The sequence below is a fragment of the Manis pentadactyla genome, chromosome 6 (assembly GCF_030020395.1).
Source record: "Manis pentadactyla isolate mManPen7 chromosome 6, mManPen7.hap1, whole genome shotgun sequence".
Taxonomy (NCBI): Eukaryota; Metazoa; Chordata; class Mammalia; order Pholidota; family Manidae; genus Manis; species Manis pentadactyla.
The window spans coordinates 62,191,212-62,205,777 of record NC_080024.1 but is presented as its reverse complement, the minus strand read 5'-3'; the positions used below and the strand labels follow the sequence as shown (position 1 = coordinate 62,205,777).

Here is a 14,566-nt window from a genome sequence, read left to right as displayed (position 1 = left end):
TTGCAAAGATAATCCATGCTACTTGAGCAGGAAAAAAACTTTAGTATATTCTTTGTTTTACAACTACAAACTTATCTAATCCTTCATCTATGATCTCTGATGCAGTACAGTTAAAAATAAATAAAGGAGAAGTGGCTAAAAGAGATTATGGACAGCTCAAACCAAACAGGCCTTAAACACTGCAAAGAACATGAAAAGTATACAACCCACTAAAAATATATCACTAAGTCAAGTGCATATTTGTGTACAAAAAAGAAACATTAGTGCTGTGTTGTCAACTCATCTGAGTTAGAAAAATTAAGATTAAGATTTGTATATTACTGCTATAAAACCTTAAAGCAAACAATTAAAGCTACCCTTTTATGGCATGTACTAATGTACCCCAGAGTAAACTTGACTAGGGCTATTCCATTAGCAAGCCATCAAATTCTTTAAGTTTCCCCATGAACCAGTAAAGAAAAAAAAAAAATCTTAAAAATATTTAATGAGGAAAGGTTATTGCTCTGTGACCACATGATAAAGTCATTCCATCTGAAAGGTTTTTCTAGAATCTAAAACCTGGAGGATATATAGATTATGGCTTTATCTACTACTCTATTTAAAATTCTGCAATAGAATGCCAAACATACATATCTGTATTGTGACTTGCTAGAATCTCAAGTATCATCCCCATATTTTTTGGATTAGGCAACACTGGAAAAATACCAATGTACAAAAACAGAAAGCCATAGAATACTACATAGCATTGTCAAAGGGTAAATTTTTTCAAGGGAATAACAACAGTAATGTCTAACATTTGAGAGCCATTCTCTTATATGTCAAGTACTATGACAAGGGTTTGGAGGATTCTATCATCTCCTTAAAACAATCCTATGAGGCAGGTGTTCTTATTATCATCCCATTTTATAAATGAGAAAATTGAGGGGCAAAAATCACATGACCACCAAATGGCCAAGGCAGGATTGAAAAATGGGCAAAGTCTAACTCCAGCATCCTGGCCCTTAAATACTACACCACACTTGTCTTCTAAAGACATGGGAAATGAGACCATATATAAATTAACATAAAAAAAAAAATTCCTATCCCACTTTCTTCAAAATTCGTATGTGATTTCCTTTAACTCCACGTATCACTAGACAATGGGAACACAAACACACCTAGCCCAGCATCCTCAACCTAGGATCCATGCCCAGGCTTCCAGAGTTCTTTGACTGGTCATGAGATAGCATACCAGCTTCATGAGAAATTGCAATTAGGGGGTTGAAGGCATAACCTAGGATTTCAACATATTCTCAAAGGGAGTCTATGACCACAAAAAAAGGTTAAGACAAACACTGTTCTTTCAACGTAAACCATTCTACAGAATTTAATAAAAATACTAGAGAACCAGAAGATCTTACAAGTCTCTTAAAATCACTACCTAATTTTCATCTAAGTGCACACCTGAAAAGTATACATTTCAATGAATGAACCAGTTTCATGACTCAGTTCAAGACCTTTGAGCTTATCTACCAAGATGAAATAAGCATAGGAGTAAGCCCATGAGATACACAATCTTTATAATCAAATGGTTCAGTCTATCCAAGCAGACATACACATACGTGCTACTACTATGTGAATAGTGGTGTACACTAGCCATGAGATCAAAACACTTTTCAGGAACAGAGAAGATTGAGAAAATAATATTTCAATTAAGAGGTATTTAAAGTAATCAGAATAAAATTCAAGATTTCACTGTAGGCAGCTAGGAAGTAGACATAAACCGAGGCACTAATAAAGGTATAAGAAAAATGAAGCCACAGACCAAACAAAACTCTAAAGTGTGTACTTTTAAGTTCAAGACAGGATCCAGAAAAGCCTTATATTCACAGAGAAAAGTAATGGGGAAGAGGACCAGACATTTTTATCAGGGCCTGGAGTAAATGGCTTCATAGAGCCTGCTAAGGAGTTTGGGTTTTATCCTGCAGATAGTTAATGAAAGCTACACAAGGTATAGCTTTTAAGCAAGTGACTGGTGAAATCATATGTTTTATAAAGATAAACTAAGACCTAGAGTAGGAGACAGAAAGAAAGGCAAAAGAAACTTAAAGGCAGAGAAACTGTGGGAGCCAGTACAAATGTCTAGACCTGAACAAAAATAATGATCTATATTTTAAATGCAAACATCTGAAATTATCAAATTTAAATTATTAAAATGTAGACAAAATCAAATAGTATTCTTAGTTTTCTATCTGGTATAGAAATTACAAGCTTAAGTCACCTTTCCCAATATTAGAATAGCAATTCATGTTTCATTTCAGTCTCCTGGAATTTTAAATAAAGATATTTAAATCCACACCTTATGCTGAAATCTACACTAAAGAACACTATCTAAAATCCAATCCTTAAGGTTACTGTTCTCTTTGGAGAATCAATTGTTGAATTTTCTGACTACTACTAAGTTTATAATTATTCAACTTGCATCAAAGCATACAGTATCTCAGGTACAAATTAATTCTGCACTAGTGGTATTTTGCCCCTTTTTCATCCTTAAAGAATAGTCAAATTATGGCATCTAGAGTATTTTTTTTAATCTCAAAATAGAAATAACAGATATTCAATTATAAGTGAACAGCATTCTAGTCAAGAAAATTCCTTGAAAATAAATACTACTCAAATGGCAAGTCTCAGAATACTACCCCAAGCACACCCCTCTAGAAACTAAATAAAAAAAAACTGTAGTAGCACTTTCCCAACAATGCAGGCTATTAATTGAAAGGAAATCCCCAAACCCAGGACAAAATGATGTATTTGAACTTTTTGAATAAATCTAAGGTGAAACGCATACACAAAAAACATTTATGAAGCCAATGCCTGGGGGAGGCTGGGAACAGCAACAGATAATTTAAACAAAAAAAGGCAACAAAAATGATTTTTTAATGATAAATGGTACAGTTTTTTTTAATTTATCAAGTTTTTTAATAGAATTGAGGAAAAAATCTGAAAAGAAAAACTGAATCAGAAAAGTACTAGTCTCTCATGATTTAAGCTAAGACTATCTTGGGGGAGGGGAGTTTTATTACACTAAAAGAAGTCAGAAATGTGTCGTCCCAGGTAGAACTAGGGAACCGTGTGTGATTTAGAGCAGCAAGCACTCAATTTACGTTAAAAATGGGAACTATATTACCTTGCAAGGTCATAAGAACTAAAAGCAAGCGTTAAACTTCATAAACTATAAAGCACTATGCAGTCCTAACATATTACTATAGTTACTAAGATTATAAGGACAAATTTGAGAAACATCCATTAGATGCCTAGCACAATTCCTGGCACAAAAATCTGTATTCATTGAACAAATAAAGGTATATATATATATATATATATATATATATATACTTTTAAATCATTGCAAAGAAAATGATAGAAAAATAGATCAATAAAGCTACCCTTGAGACATCAGTCTTCTATGAAAAAACGCTATACCAATTTTAAACCTATTTCCATAATTCCACTAAGGATTTCATCAGCAGCATACCACTAAAAGATAAATTAGAAAATCATCCAACACCAAAAAAAAGTTGTAAAAATGTTTGATTGTAGACTACTGGAAACACCATAGAAATAAAGGGAGAGAGACATAAAAACATATAACCCAAGCAAGAACTAGTTTTAAGTTTAAGTTAAGATAACCCTCTCCATTAAGCTTACACACTAAAAGGAAAATCTACCAGTTTCTATCAGTAACTCTTAATATTTTTATTAGACAACTACCACCACCTAACATGGACTTCGGCATTATTGTAAAAAGTTGTAATTGCAGGTACTCTAAGCCTCTCTCTGAACATAAACACATAATCACAGGGTAGAAAGGACCACAACCAGAGTAGCCCTGGGATGTTGCCATAGCAATTCATTACAAGGGCATTCTCCAGTGCAACCAGGCATAAAAATGGAGGGGGAAGGGGAAGCTAAGAGAGGGAAAAAAAGAGGCTATCCTCTCAAATAATACCTGTGGAAAGGAAAAAAGGAGAAATTCCTATCACTTATTGCACAGCAGTTACAAAGGATTATTAACTTCTCAGCTCCCAGAAATGGCTTTATGAAAGCCAGAAACAGGCAAGGACGGAGTTGTAACTGGAAACAAGAACCAGTGTGAAGCTAAGGTGGAAACAAACTAAGAACCATTCTTAGATAAGTATGTTTCTTAAAATCTTCAAGGAACACTAAAAAACTCAAAACAGACTTAAAACAATTCCCCAATGAATTCACTGCAATGACAGTATAGGTCTTGTTTTAATCGTGAAAATAAGCTTTTTTTGAAATAATCTTTCATTTTTTGGCTAATCAACATTTACGTAATAAATTAATGGACACTAAATTTACAACCTAAACTGATGGTAAGGAAATGACATTTGTAATGTTTACTTCTGCAGTTTATTAAAAAGTACCATGAAATGAGCAAACTAATAATCTATAAGTGCACACAAGTTAATATTGCATAAAGGTTTACTTTTCCTATATCCTGATTTGTCACTGTAATCAACTACACAACTTCTAATAATGAAGTACAAAAGAGTCCTGTCATCAAACCAACTTTAGAAGTCCATGCTGTGGGACATTACAGGTGAGATTACTTAGTAATTAGACCTATTCAGCATTGTACTAAGGGTAACCAAACATTCTTGGCCAGGCTCCAGGAAAAATCTGTACCATATTATAACAAATTCTAAATTCAAAGTATTTAAAGCAAATCTTGAGTGCAGCTGATTGGCTTTTCAATGCCCTTTTAATCTTAAAATACCAAACTGAACTAGAATAAAGCTGAACTGTATGTGTGAATATGCACTTGGTTTTAAACACAATACTATATGCAATGTGGCATCTTGGACTGGATTCTAATATAGAGAATGTGCATTAGTGAAAAAACTGATGAAATCAGATTAAGTCTGTAGTTTATTTAATAACAATGTATTATTGTTAGGCTTCTAGTTGACAAATGTACCATGTTTATATTAACCTTAGGGGGAGCTGCGTGAAGAGTATAACTCTTACTTCTACCTTTGCAACTTTTCTATAAAGTTACTCCAAAATAAAATTTTTCAAAAGCACAGCTACAAAAGCTTTTATAGACCTCTTATGATTCCCAGTAATTTGAGTAAAGTACCATTATCTAAGCACACTGTTAAGTTGGAAAAGAAATCCCAGTGTCACTTATATTCTTTCATTTTCTGAGATGTACATGTCTGAAATTTCTTTTTAAACTGGAAAAATAATTTTCCCACTTGCTTAAACAAACATATTCAAGCTAGTCTTACTGATTTTACTCAGTGAAAATTTTCAGGCAAAAGTACCATACATACAAAAAAGTGCTCTGATTCTAAATCACGTTCATCTGGAGGGAAATGTGACATCAGTAAAGATTTGGTAGTTAAGAGGAAGAGCTGAAGAGGCACTGAAAGACCTTCCTTCCAAGTACATAGGCACAATAGGCTGAGACTGGAGATAGTGATTTATTCCTAGGGCTGAGACTCACATATACACATTTTTCATCCATAACTTCCTCCTTCACATGTTCCCTCTCCCACAGGTGAGCTGGTATCTAAACTTGGTAAATTGCAATTAGTTATTTATTCTAATTTCAACTATTGAAAAAGATAAATAGAAGCAATCTACTTTGCAATTTTAACAAAGCACTGGGTTTTTTTTTTTTTAGATAAACAATTTGTTTAGGCATTGTGGGGGTAGACGGATATAGTATCATACTTTTAATAAGACACTAAACTATTCACATCCCTCTGGAGTATAATTTGAAGCACTAAAATTACACATACAGTATTTAACAATATGGTCTAACATTAACTTCACTTGTAAATCCTAGACACACTAAGAATACCCTTCGGACTATACCAAATATCAAACTTTTGTGTCTATGGTGACTATTTACAGTATCACTACACAAATCTATTCCTATAACACACTTCAAAAACACCCAAACATGACGGCGAGGTTTCAATTACTTTAGTAAGTGGACACATCTACCTGTTAGAAACTAATGCAACATCAATGAGTCAAATATAAAATTCAAACTAAGTCTAAAATATTGTTTCTAACTAAATTGTATTAAACTCTCATACACACTGGCCAGCTCCTCCCCCTGCTCCAAACTGCGAACAGTACAAAAAGAATCCCACCACATCCTATCAGAAGAGCAATCAAAAAAAAATGAAAATACAGCTTTTACCAACCAAACAAGCATGGTATTCATTAGCATTCATGTAAATACAGTTCCTTACATGTAATTGTGTTTGTAACTGTATTCATATTCAATTTCAAAAGCCAAAGTGCTAACTTTGCTGACTTCAATGGTCACTAATTGTTCCACTTCATCCACTTATGAAAAATTACTGCCAATTTGAGTAGTCTGCAAAAACTAAAACTGAACAGTTTGCAATGGCCCCTAAATGAGCACTCAAAGTGTCACTCCTGCACACAAAAGAGTGATTCAAAGGGTAAACTTCATTCCTTTTTTTTTTAACGTTTATGATTTAAATCAGTGAGGTTCATTAAGTTCCAGCAAAAAAAAGCTCCAGGTTCAAAAATACGAGAAACTAAAGACACTGCCTCTGTAGTTGATACTATCTATGGCCGATAGGCTGTGCTTGAAAATTTTGTAGTGCTCAACGAAGGAGTTTTCGGCACAGATGTGAATCGCTCTAACATCCATTTTGGAGTCGTCTCCCCCCGCCCTCTCAGACTTCATTTTGTAGTGAATTTGGATCGAGGTGCCGCATGACAATTCAGAGAAAGCCTGGGCTTGCTTCTGGTCCACGCAGGCCTGCGAGAAGGCAGGAAAGGGCGCCCTGGCTGCGCGATCCGCCGCCCCGCCAACGGCGCGGGCGCCCGGGAGGCCTCTGGGAGGGAGGGCCGCCTCAGGCCCGGGATGGCGGGCGCAGGGCCTCGGCGGGGGCGGGCCGCGCGCGCGAGACTCACCGCTCCGGCGGCGGCGGCGGGGGCCCCGGCGGCGGCCGCCTCCTCCTCGTCGTCGCCCGGCGATGGCGGCCCTATCTTGCTGCAGGTAGCGGCCAGCAGAGCGAGCGGTGACGGCTGAGTGTCCTACCCCCGGTGGGCGGGTTCAGAGAGAGAGACAGGGAGGGAGTGGCGGTTAGGGCCGGGCCGCCGCTCGCACAGGAAGTGCGACTCGGTCCTCGCCGCCGCCGCCGCCGCCGCCGCCTCCCGGCCTCCGGCTCGCGTCCTCCCGCTCGTGCGCAGCCCCGCTCCCCGTCCGCGGGAAGACGGGCAGCGCGCCGAGCCCCCTCCTTCCGCCCGGAATGCACCCCGGGAGGGCACACACACTCACACGCGCACATACACGCACACACGCTCACGCTCACAAAAAGGCGGCGGGAGGGGAGCGCGGGCGGGGTCGGAGCGTTGGCGCCTCGGGCGGGCAGCTCCCGGGGCGGGGGGAGGGGAGGAGAGAGGCGCGGAGGGAGGGGAGCGGCGAGGGGAGGAGAAAGCGGCGCGAGGGGAGCCGGGCCGCGGCTCTGCCGCTCCTCACCTGTGCCGCCGCCGCCGCTACCGCGCCGTTTCCGTGCTGCTGCTGCTGCTGCTGCAGATACTCGCCGTGGCCGCCGCCGCCGCTGTCCACGTCCAAGGCAGCCATTTCCTCTTGTTTCACGGGCTTTTCGGGAGCTGCAGGCACAGCGCGGGGGGGTTGGGGTGGGGAGGAAGGCGGGTGGAGGAGAGGGAGGGGGCCCCGCGGGCCGAGGCGAAATCACTCGGAAAGCTCGGGCCGCGGCCCCTTCCCCTCCCCCACCCGCCCCCCGGCGGCGCGGCGGCGGCAGCTCCCTCCTTCCTCCCGCTGCTGCCCCCGCCCGCCGCGGACTGTAACCCTCCTCCTCCTCCCCTTTCCCTCCTCCTCCTCCTCCCCGCGCTGCCCCTGCCCCCTCTCCTCTCCTCCCCTTTCCCTTCGCGCCGCTCGCTCGCTCGCACTCGCGCTCGCTCCTCTCGCACCGTCAGTCACTCACACGCCCTCCCGCCGCCCGCGCCCGCGCGCAGGGGGATGCGCTCCCGGAGGACCGGGCCGCAAGCCCCGGGGCCCGACGGGGACACGACGTTGCTGGGGCTTGACGGGGGACGGTGGCCGGCGGGGAGGGGACGGAGGCGGCGGGGAGTGCGGCTTTCTGCTCTCACAGACACTCCGTCGCACACACGGGGCCGGGAGCCGGCTGCGGCGGCCCCGGGCTGGCTGTGGGCGGCGGCGGCGGCGGCAGCAAGGGTTGCTCTCTCGGCTTTACGTACCGGTCATAGTGTGTTTAGGGCACCTCAGGCGGGGCTCCCCGCCGCCTTACACATGGTAAGGAGCGAAGGCAGCGGCGGCGGGAGAGGATGCGGGAAGCGGCGGCGGACACGGCCGGAGCGGTCCGGGGATTTTTTTTTCCTATTTTGATTGACTGTGCGGGAAACACAAAAGGTGGAGCCTCCAGCCCAAAAGGGGGGAAGAGGGTGACAGCCCGCCCGGAAGTCCCGCCCCTCTTCTCCGTCCTTATTCGCCGCCACGCTCTCCGTCGACAGTACTCATTGGCTCAGACGGCCGTCCGTCGCTCGGTTAGGCAGCGCGCTTCCTGTTTGCCCCCGGGTGGAAGGGGAGAAACAATGAGCGGCAGTGGCGGCGTAGATGCCTGAGAGCGGCTAGGGCTCGGATGTTGTCCCGCTGTGCCCGCCTCGCTCGCGGGCTGCCACTGCCAGACCAGAGGCGCAGGCCTCTCCCACCTCGCAGGCGCTCTGTGCTGGCCCCGGCAAGCTGTAGGGGACCTGAGCTGGGGAAGAAATCCGTCCCCCGTGCCTCCGGCTCCGCTCGACGCTTTCTCCATCCCGGCGGCATCCCCTGCCGAATCTCCCCAGGGCCTCGAGGTCTCGGAGCCGCTGTTTCCCCGTGCTGCTAGGAGGCCACCGCCGCCGCTCAGCCCCGGGGCTGGTGCTGCGGCCGCTGCTGCTTCTGAGCAAAGCAGACCCGCCCCACGAGCCCGGGGGAGGGAGCTGGTATTGGGGGAGACACCCCCTCCGAGGCTGGAGGAGGATTTTCTCTTACACACATTCAGCTCTTAGATTCAGTCAGAGCCATCTCTTTCCCATCCCCCTTAGCCCCAGGTTTCCCACCCGTCTCCCACTCTTACCCTGGAGCCAGGCATGTAAAAGGAAAAAAAAAAAGTAATTTCACCTCACATACCGGAGAAGAGCTTGCATTCCGTCCACTGGCACCAAGACTGGCAATTAACGTATATTTCATTTAATAACGTGGTGTGACACACACATACATATTCAGAAGGGCAGAATCCTTTTTTTAAAAAAGGTAATATAATTTTGCTGTACAAACATGGTATTCCCTGCTTCTTAATCGTCTTGATAACAAGGCAAACATCTGAAAAAGGTCATCAACAATTGCTAACATTTAAAAAATGATTCTCAGCGAAGTATTTTTTTCTCTTGGAACATTTTAGTCACACTTTAAAATATCCTTTCACTTACTGGGTTAGGTTAACACTTTAGCTCTTTGGCATCCTTGATATCTAGCTGTCATCCTGGGGGCGGAGAGGTAGGAGCAGGGGAATGCTCAGGGTGTGTGTGTGTGTGTGTGTTGCCAACTAAGAGACATCTCTGCCTCTTACCTTTAGATCTAATTGCCAAGAAACAAGTCAAATTCAAGCAGTGGAAATAATATGTCTACAATACCCTTTTTATTAGAAATCGGACAATAATCTGATGATTATATTTTGTGTGATAAAGTTGTGCTGGAGGATGGTATTGTACAGTCCAAGCAGGTGAACTAGATTTTGCCCACACTAACAAAAAAAATTCCAACCCATCCGTGAAAGACTCAGTTGCCTCTCAGTTCTAAAGCACTTACACTTGCCACCTATGCTCATAGAATCAGAAACATTGTATGGTTACTTGACACCTAATTGCGCAAAAGAGAACTTCCAGGGAAATGACCTAAAAACCACAAACATGAAGAAAAAGGATTTGAAATTCTGAATCCAAGAATAGGCTTGATCTCTTCAAATAGTAAGACCTTTGGTCTCATATTTAATCACTTTAAAAGGTAAATACTATAAACACTGTACTCTTAAAGAAAAAGTGTGGAAAAAGCTGATTTTTGAAAGAAAAAATAGAGGGAAGACTTGAAGAGGACAGAAGTGAAAACGAATGGGAGAGAGGGAGGTAAGTCACAGCACTGTCACTCTTTTCTTAAATGGATGCATCACAGGAGGATAGCACTTACCCAAAGAGAGAAAATTCAGGCATCTGCAGATGTTTTTTCAGGAGTGGAGATGTGTTTTATGGGTCTACACACATAGTATCTCCATGCCCCTTTAACAAAGTCCAGCCACGCAGAGAGAGCAAAACACTTGGACACAGGAGTTCATTCCCTCATTGAAAAAAAGAATGAAATCATTTTCAAACTTGTTTTCTTCATAGGCCATTTTGACAAGATGACAACACTTCATATCATCTTTCTGAAAAGAGAAAATATCCTACCAGAGCTAACTGTTCTGCTTTTAATGAAATATTTTTAAGAGATACATATACCAAAAGTATTAATACTACAGATCAGATTCAGAAGACCCTCTCAGACCACACATAAAAAAGAGTGATTATCAGGGACTATCTTAAGATGGCTGGAAATGAAGATAGTCTCTAGAATGAACACCTTCCCTTAACTATTCAAGTACTATAGTCAAATCTTAAAAATACAGTTTATGTTCATTAAAAGAGATCTGTTTTCTCAGAAAGCAGCGAGTGGCACCCGCTTTTCTAAATACTTACGAGTACAGAATTGCAGTTGCTTATCAGGAAGCGAAACACTGTGCTGGATATTATGTATACTTTGTCCATTCCAAAGATGATTTGAGGAAGCTCTGTGCTAGCCACTGTTTACATCAAAGTAGATCAGTAAGTTTTCTTTAATCCTTTGGAAACCGTGATGAATGTCAAAGGGCCTGAATGACTATTATAAACCCACTGGCATGAATTTTCACCCTCTTCAACCCCCTTATTCTCTACAGAGATGAGACCTCTAAATGATGCTTGATTCAAAGCTGCAGGAGACTAGCTGTTCTATATTAAAAACAGGAACAGCTCTGGTTAACGGCATTGCACCTAAAGGACTCTGCTCTTTCCCTCACAGCCCCTACTGCCTTTCTTCCCTTTTGAGCGTCTATTAAGCAGACTATATGAAATTGCCAATATTCAACCATTTTTTTAATCTAAACAGGTAGCAATTTTGTATCATTTTGCCTAAATCAGTGTCTCTTTAACATAATCTTTGCTGCCATGATTGTGGACAGTCCTTTTACTCACCCCTGGATCTCTTTAATTTTCACATTGGATTTCAAGAATCTTCAAGACTGTTTTACACATAATCACTATCATATTTAGGAAGTATTCTAGTTGACATTGACAAGATATACTAAACTCCTTCCATATTTCTTCCCTACTTACTCAAAATATGCCTCAAAAGCCATATTGCTTGTCTTCTTCTTAATCTACCAAAAGGAGAGGTAACATTTTTGAATTTTTGCTATGTGCCAACTCCTTCACATCTTTAAAATCTTCAGGGCCCTAAAAGATAAGAATTATAGGCTTATCATTTTATAGATGAGGAGACTGAGGCTCAACAAGAGTATAAGATTGTAAGAATTGCTCAGTATCATTTTTCAAATAAGCGGAAGAGTCAGGATTCCAACCCACATGCTTCAGTCTCACCATTTAACAAGTCTTCTAACATGATCAGTTTGAGATTCACCCATCCATTATGCAAAAACAAAGAAAATATAAAACAATGAACTAGATAAAATAGGTACATATTTATAAGGAAGATCATTTTTAAAGCAAGTCTTGGAATGTGAGTTTCTTATGTTAGGAGTCATCTATTTTGAATGCTCTAACCAATACCTAATATGTTATGGATGTTTAATATTAAGCAGAAAGATTGTCAAGATAATTATCTTGTGATAAAATAAATAATGAATAAAAATTACAATTGACCAATAAATACTGTACAATAAGAAAATTAAAAATGAAGCTCCCAGGTGATCTGTTGATCTATCAATTTATGAACTTCTGGCTTAGAAAAATTGATTATCAGTTGAAACATGAAGCAATATGGTTTCCATATCTATAGCAAGTGTTATTAATATAGGATTTATGGGTAGAGTTGAGGTTATCTCTGGCTTTACATGGAAAATAAAACATGATTATATCTTTAGTTTTATTAGCCTTTAACTGAAAGTTTGAATTTCCTTCAAATAGAAATTTGGACGGTAAATATTAGCAAGCCATGGTATAATCAAACAGTATTTGTGATTTTGTCACTAATAAAAATCACAGATATTTCCATATCTGTATTCTTCCCTATTAAATTGCAGTTGTATAAATATCTATAAATGTCATTGTCATCACTTTTGAAATTATTGCTACTATACTACAGTGAGACCAGATTATTTAATATTTCAATTAAAAACTTACATATGACTACAAAAATAATAAAAATAAGTAAATACCATACAATAAAATTTCTTCAACCTTATTAATAGTTCACCTCGCCAAGAGCACCTTTCCCAAATGAGTTAGACCCTCATTTTCATTCAGGCTCCACACCAACAATATCACCATGATACAAGAGGACTGATGTTTTTATAACTCAAGGACTCCCATTCTCTTTCCCCAGGCTATCAACATCCCCGGGTATTCTAAATTTTCTAATTATCCATAATACTTCTGAAGACATCTCCATGTCAGTCCAGGAAGCTTAGTTCACTGACAGATTTCTGAATCACTTCAATTTTCTGAGAAAAGATGGTTTATGTATTTCTACCTTCTTAATAATCTGTCTTCGAAGAATATGGAATGCTAGAAAATGTCTTGTTAACTATCTCAGAATCATACAGATGCTAGAAATTCTGTTGGTTGCAAATTAGCAAACTTACTAGGTAACTTAACAAATAATGTTGATAAATAAATAACCTAATGCCACTAAAGGGTGGTGTCCTTAAATGATATATATACAAAAACTTTCAGCATGAACTGTATGCATACTTTATTTCACGATTCAATCTCTACCTTATAATGGAATTTTTGTCTATCCTTTAATCCTTTAAGCCAGACATATCCTTCAACTGTTCTCAAAAAAGCCAACCAGATGCAAGGCCTAGTTACAGAAGGTAAGATGAAGTGTCAAGTGGCAGGGATATAGTTGGATAGAACTGTAGAAAATATTGAAAATAATTTTTTCTGCCTTGATACAATTTTTTCAATTATCCCTAAAATGTAACATATCATCACCCCATTTCAATGCAAGAGGTAGAGTAAAAAAAAAATACAATTGTACATGTACACATACATATGGATACATATATATGTATATATATTCACACACATACTGTATATAGTATAATCCACAATGATTATTAACATTGTATATTCATTAAATAACATTTAAAATAAAGGAAAGATGATTTATCATGGATAAGTCTCAAAAAATAATACTGAGTGAAAAAAGCTGGTTATAGCATGATGAACAATATAATATAATTTATATAAAGTTTAAAAACATACCAACTTACATTCTATACAATATGTGAATGCATAGATGTGAAGTAACTATAAAATCTTGCATGGGAATGAGAAATGCTAAATTAAATAGTGATTATCCTTGGTATGGAGAAGAGAATGGGATTTGAATGGGCTTTCCAGGAGCTTTGTATTTGCAAGTTTTACTTAAGCTAGGCTGAGTATATTATTATTATTATTATTATTATTATATTGTTTCTGTTAGTAGTCTGTTTGCCTGAAAAAACTTCATAATCATTATTTTAAACAAACTGAAATAATAAATTAATAAATGAGTCTATGGCAAAGGTAGTAATAGCATCCCTGGGCAACTGATTGACTGAAGGGGTGGAGGGTAGGAAGAAAATAATTCTCATATGACCAAGTTTTCTAGTTAGTTAGTTAGTTTAGTAAGTTAGTTAGTTTAGTAAGTTAAGTGGAAAGATGAGCTGGAATAAGGAATATAGAAAACAGGAATGGATATGGGATGGTTAATCATGAATTCAGTTTTAGATGTGTTGAGCTGGAGGTGCTAGCAGGATATCGATGAGGATATATATCCACAGACTATTGTAAATTTGAACCCAGAGCTGAAAAGAGAAGCAAGTGCAGGGCGTGGATTTAGGGGCCTGTGAAATAACATAAAAATTGGTCTCTGCCCCTGGTTCCTGGCACAGAGCTCCTAAAACTCTTGTGATTTCCCAAGTGATAAGAGCATTAGGTGCATCTTTTGTTCAAATATTTAGTCTTTGACCCTGGATCTTGACACAGAGCTCCTAAATCCCTTGGAATTTCTTGGATAATAGGAGCATCCTTTGTTCTTATGAGGTGACGTTCCTGAATGGGCTCCTCGATGGGGGTTGGTCACTAGAAAGAGCAATCCATGATTTGAACTTTGGAACTTTCAGTCCCAACCCCCATCCTCCAGGGAAGGCTGCAAAATGAGTTAATCATCGGTCATGCCTACATAATAAAG

At 40.3% G+C, this 14,566-nt stretch overlaps 1 protein-coding gene across 1 annotated transcript in view; it reads right to left on the bottom strand.

Annotated features, from left to right (window-relative positions):
• Positions 1-8,968, bottom strand: part of SP3 (Sp3 transcription factor) — a 63,567-nt gene extending 54,599 nt beyond the window's left edge. The window contains exons 1-3 of the mRNA XM_036876933.2: positions 8,281-8,968; positions 7,538-7,671; positions 6,970-7,092 (exon numbers count right to left, since the gene is read on the bottom strand). Of these exons, the coding sequence (XP_036732828.2) occupies positions 6,970-7,092; positions 7,538-7,671; positions 8,281-8,287 (264 nt within the window). The 5' untranslated portion in view covers positions 8,288-8,968. The remainder of the gene's footprint in view (positions 1-6,969; positions 7,093-7,537; positions 7,672-8,280) is intronic.
• Positions 8,969-14,566: the final 5,598 nt, after the last annotated feature.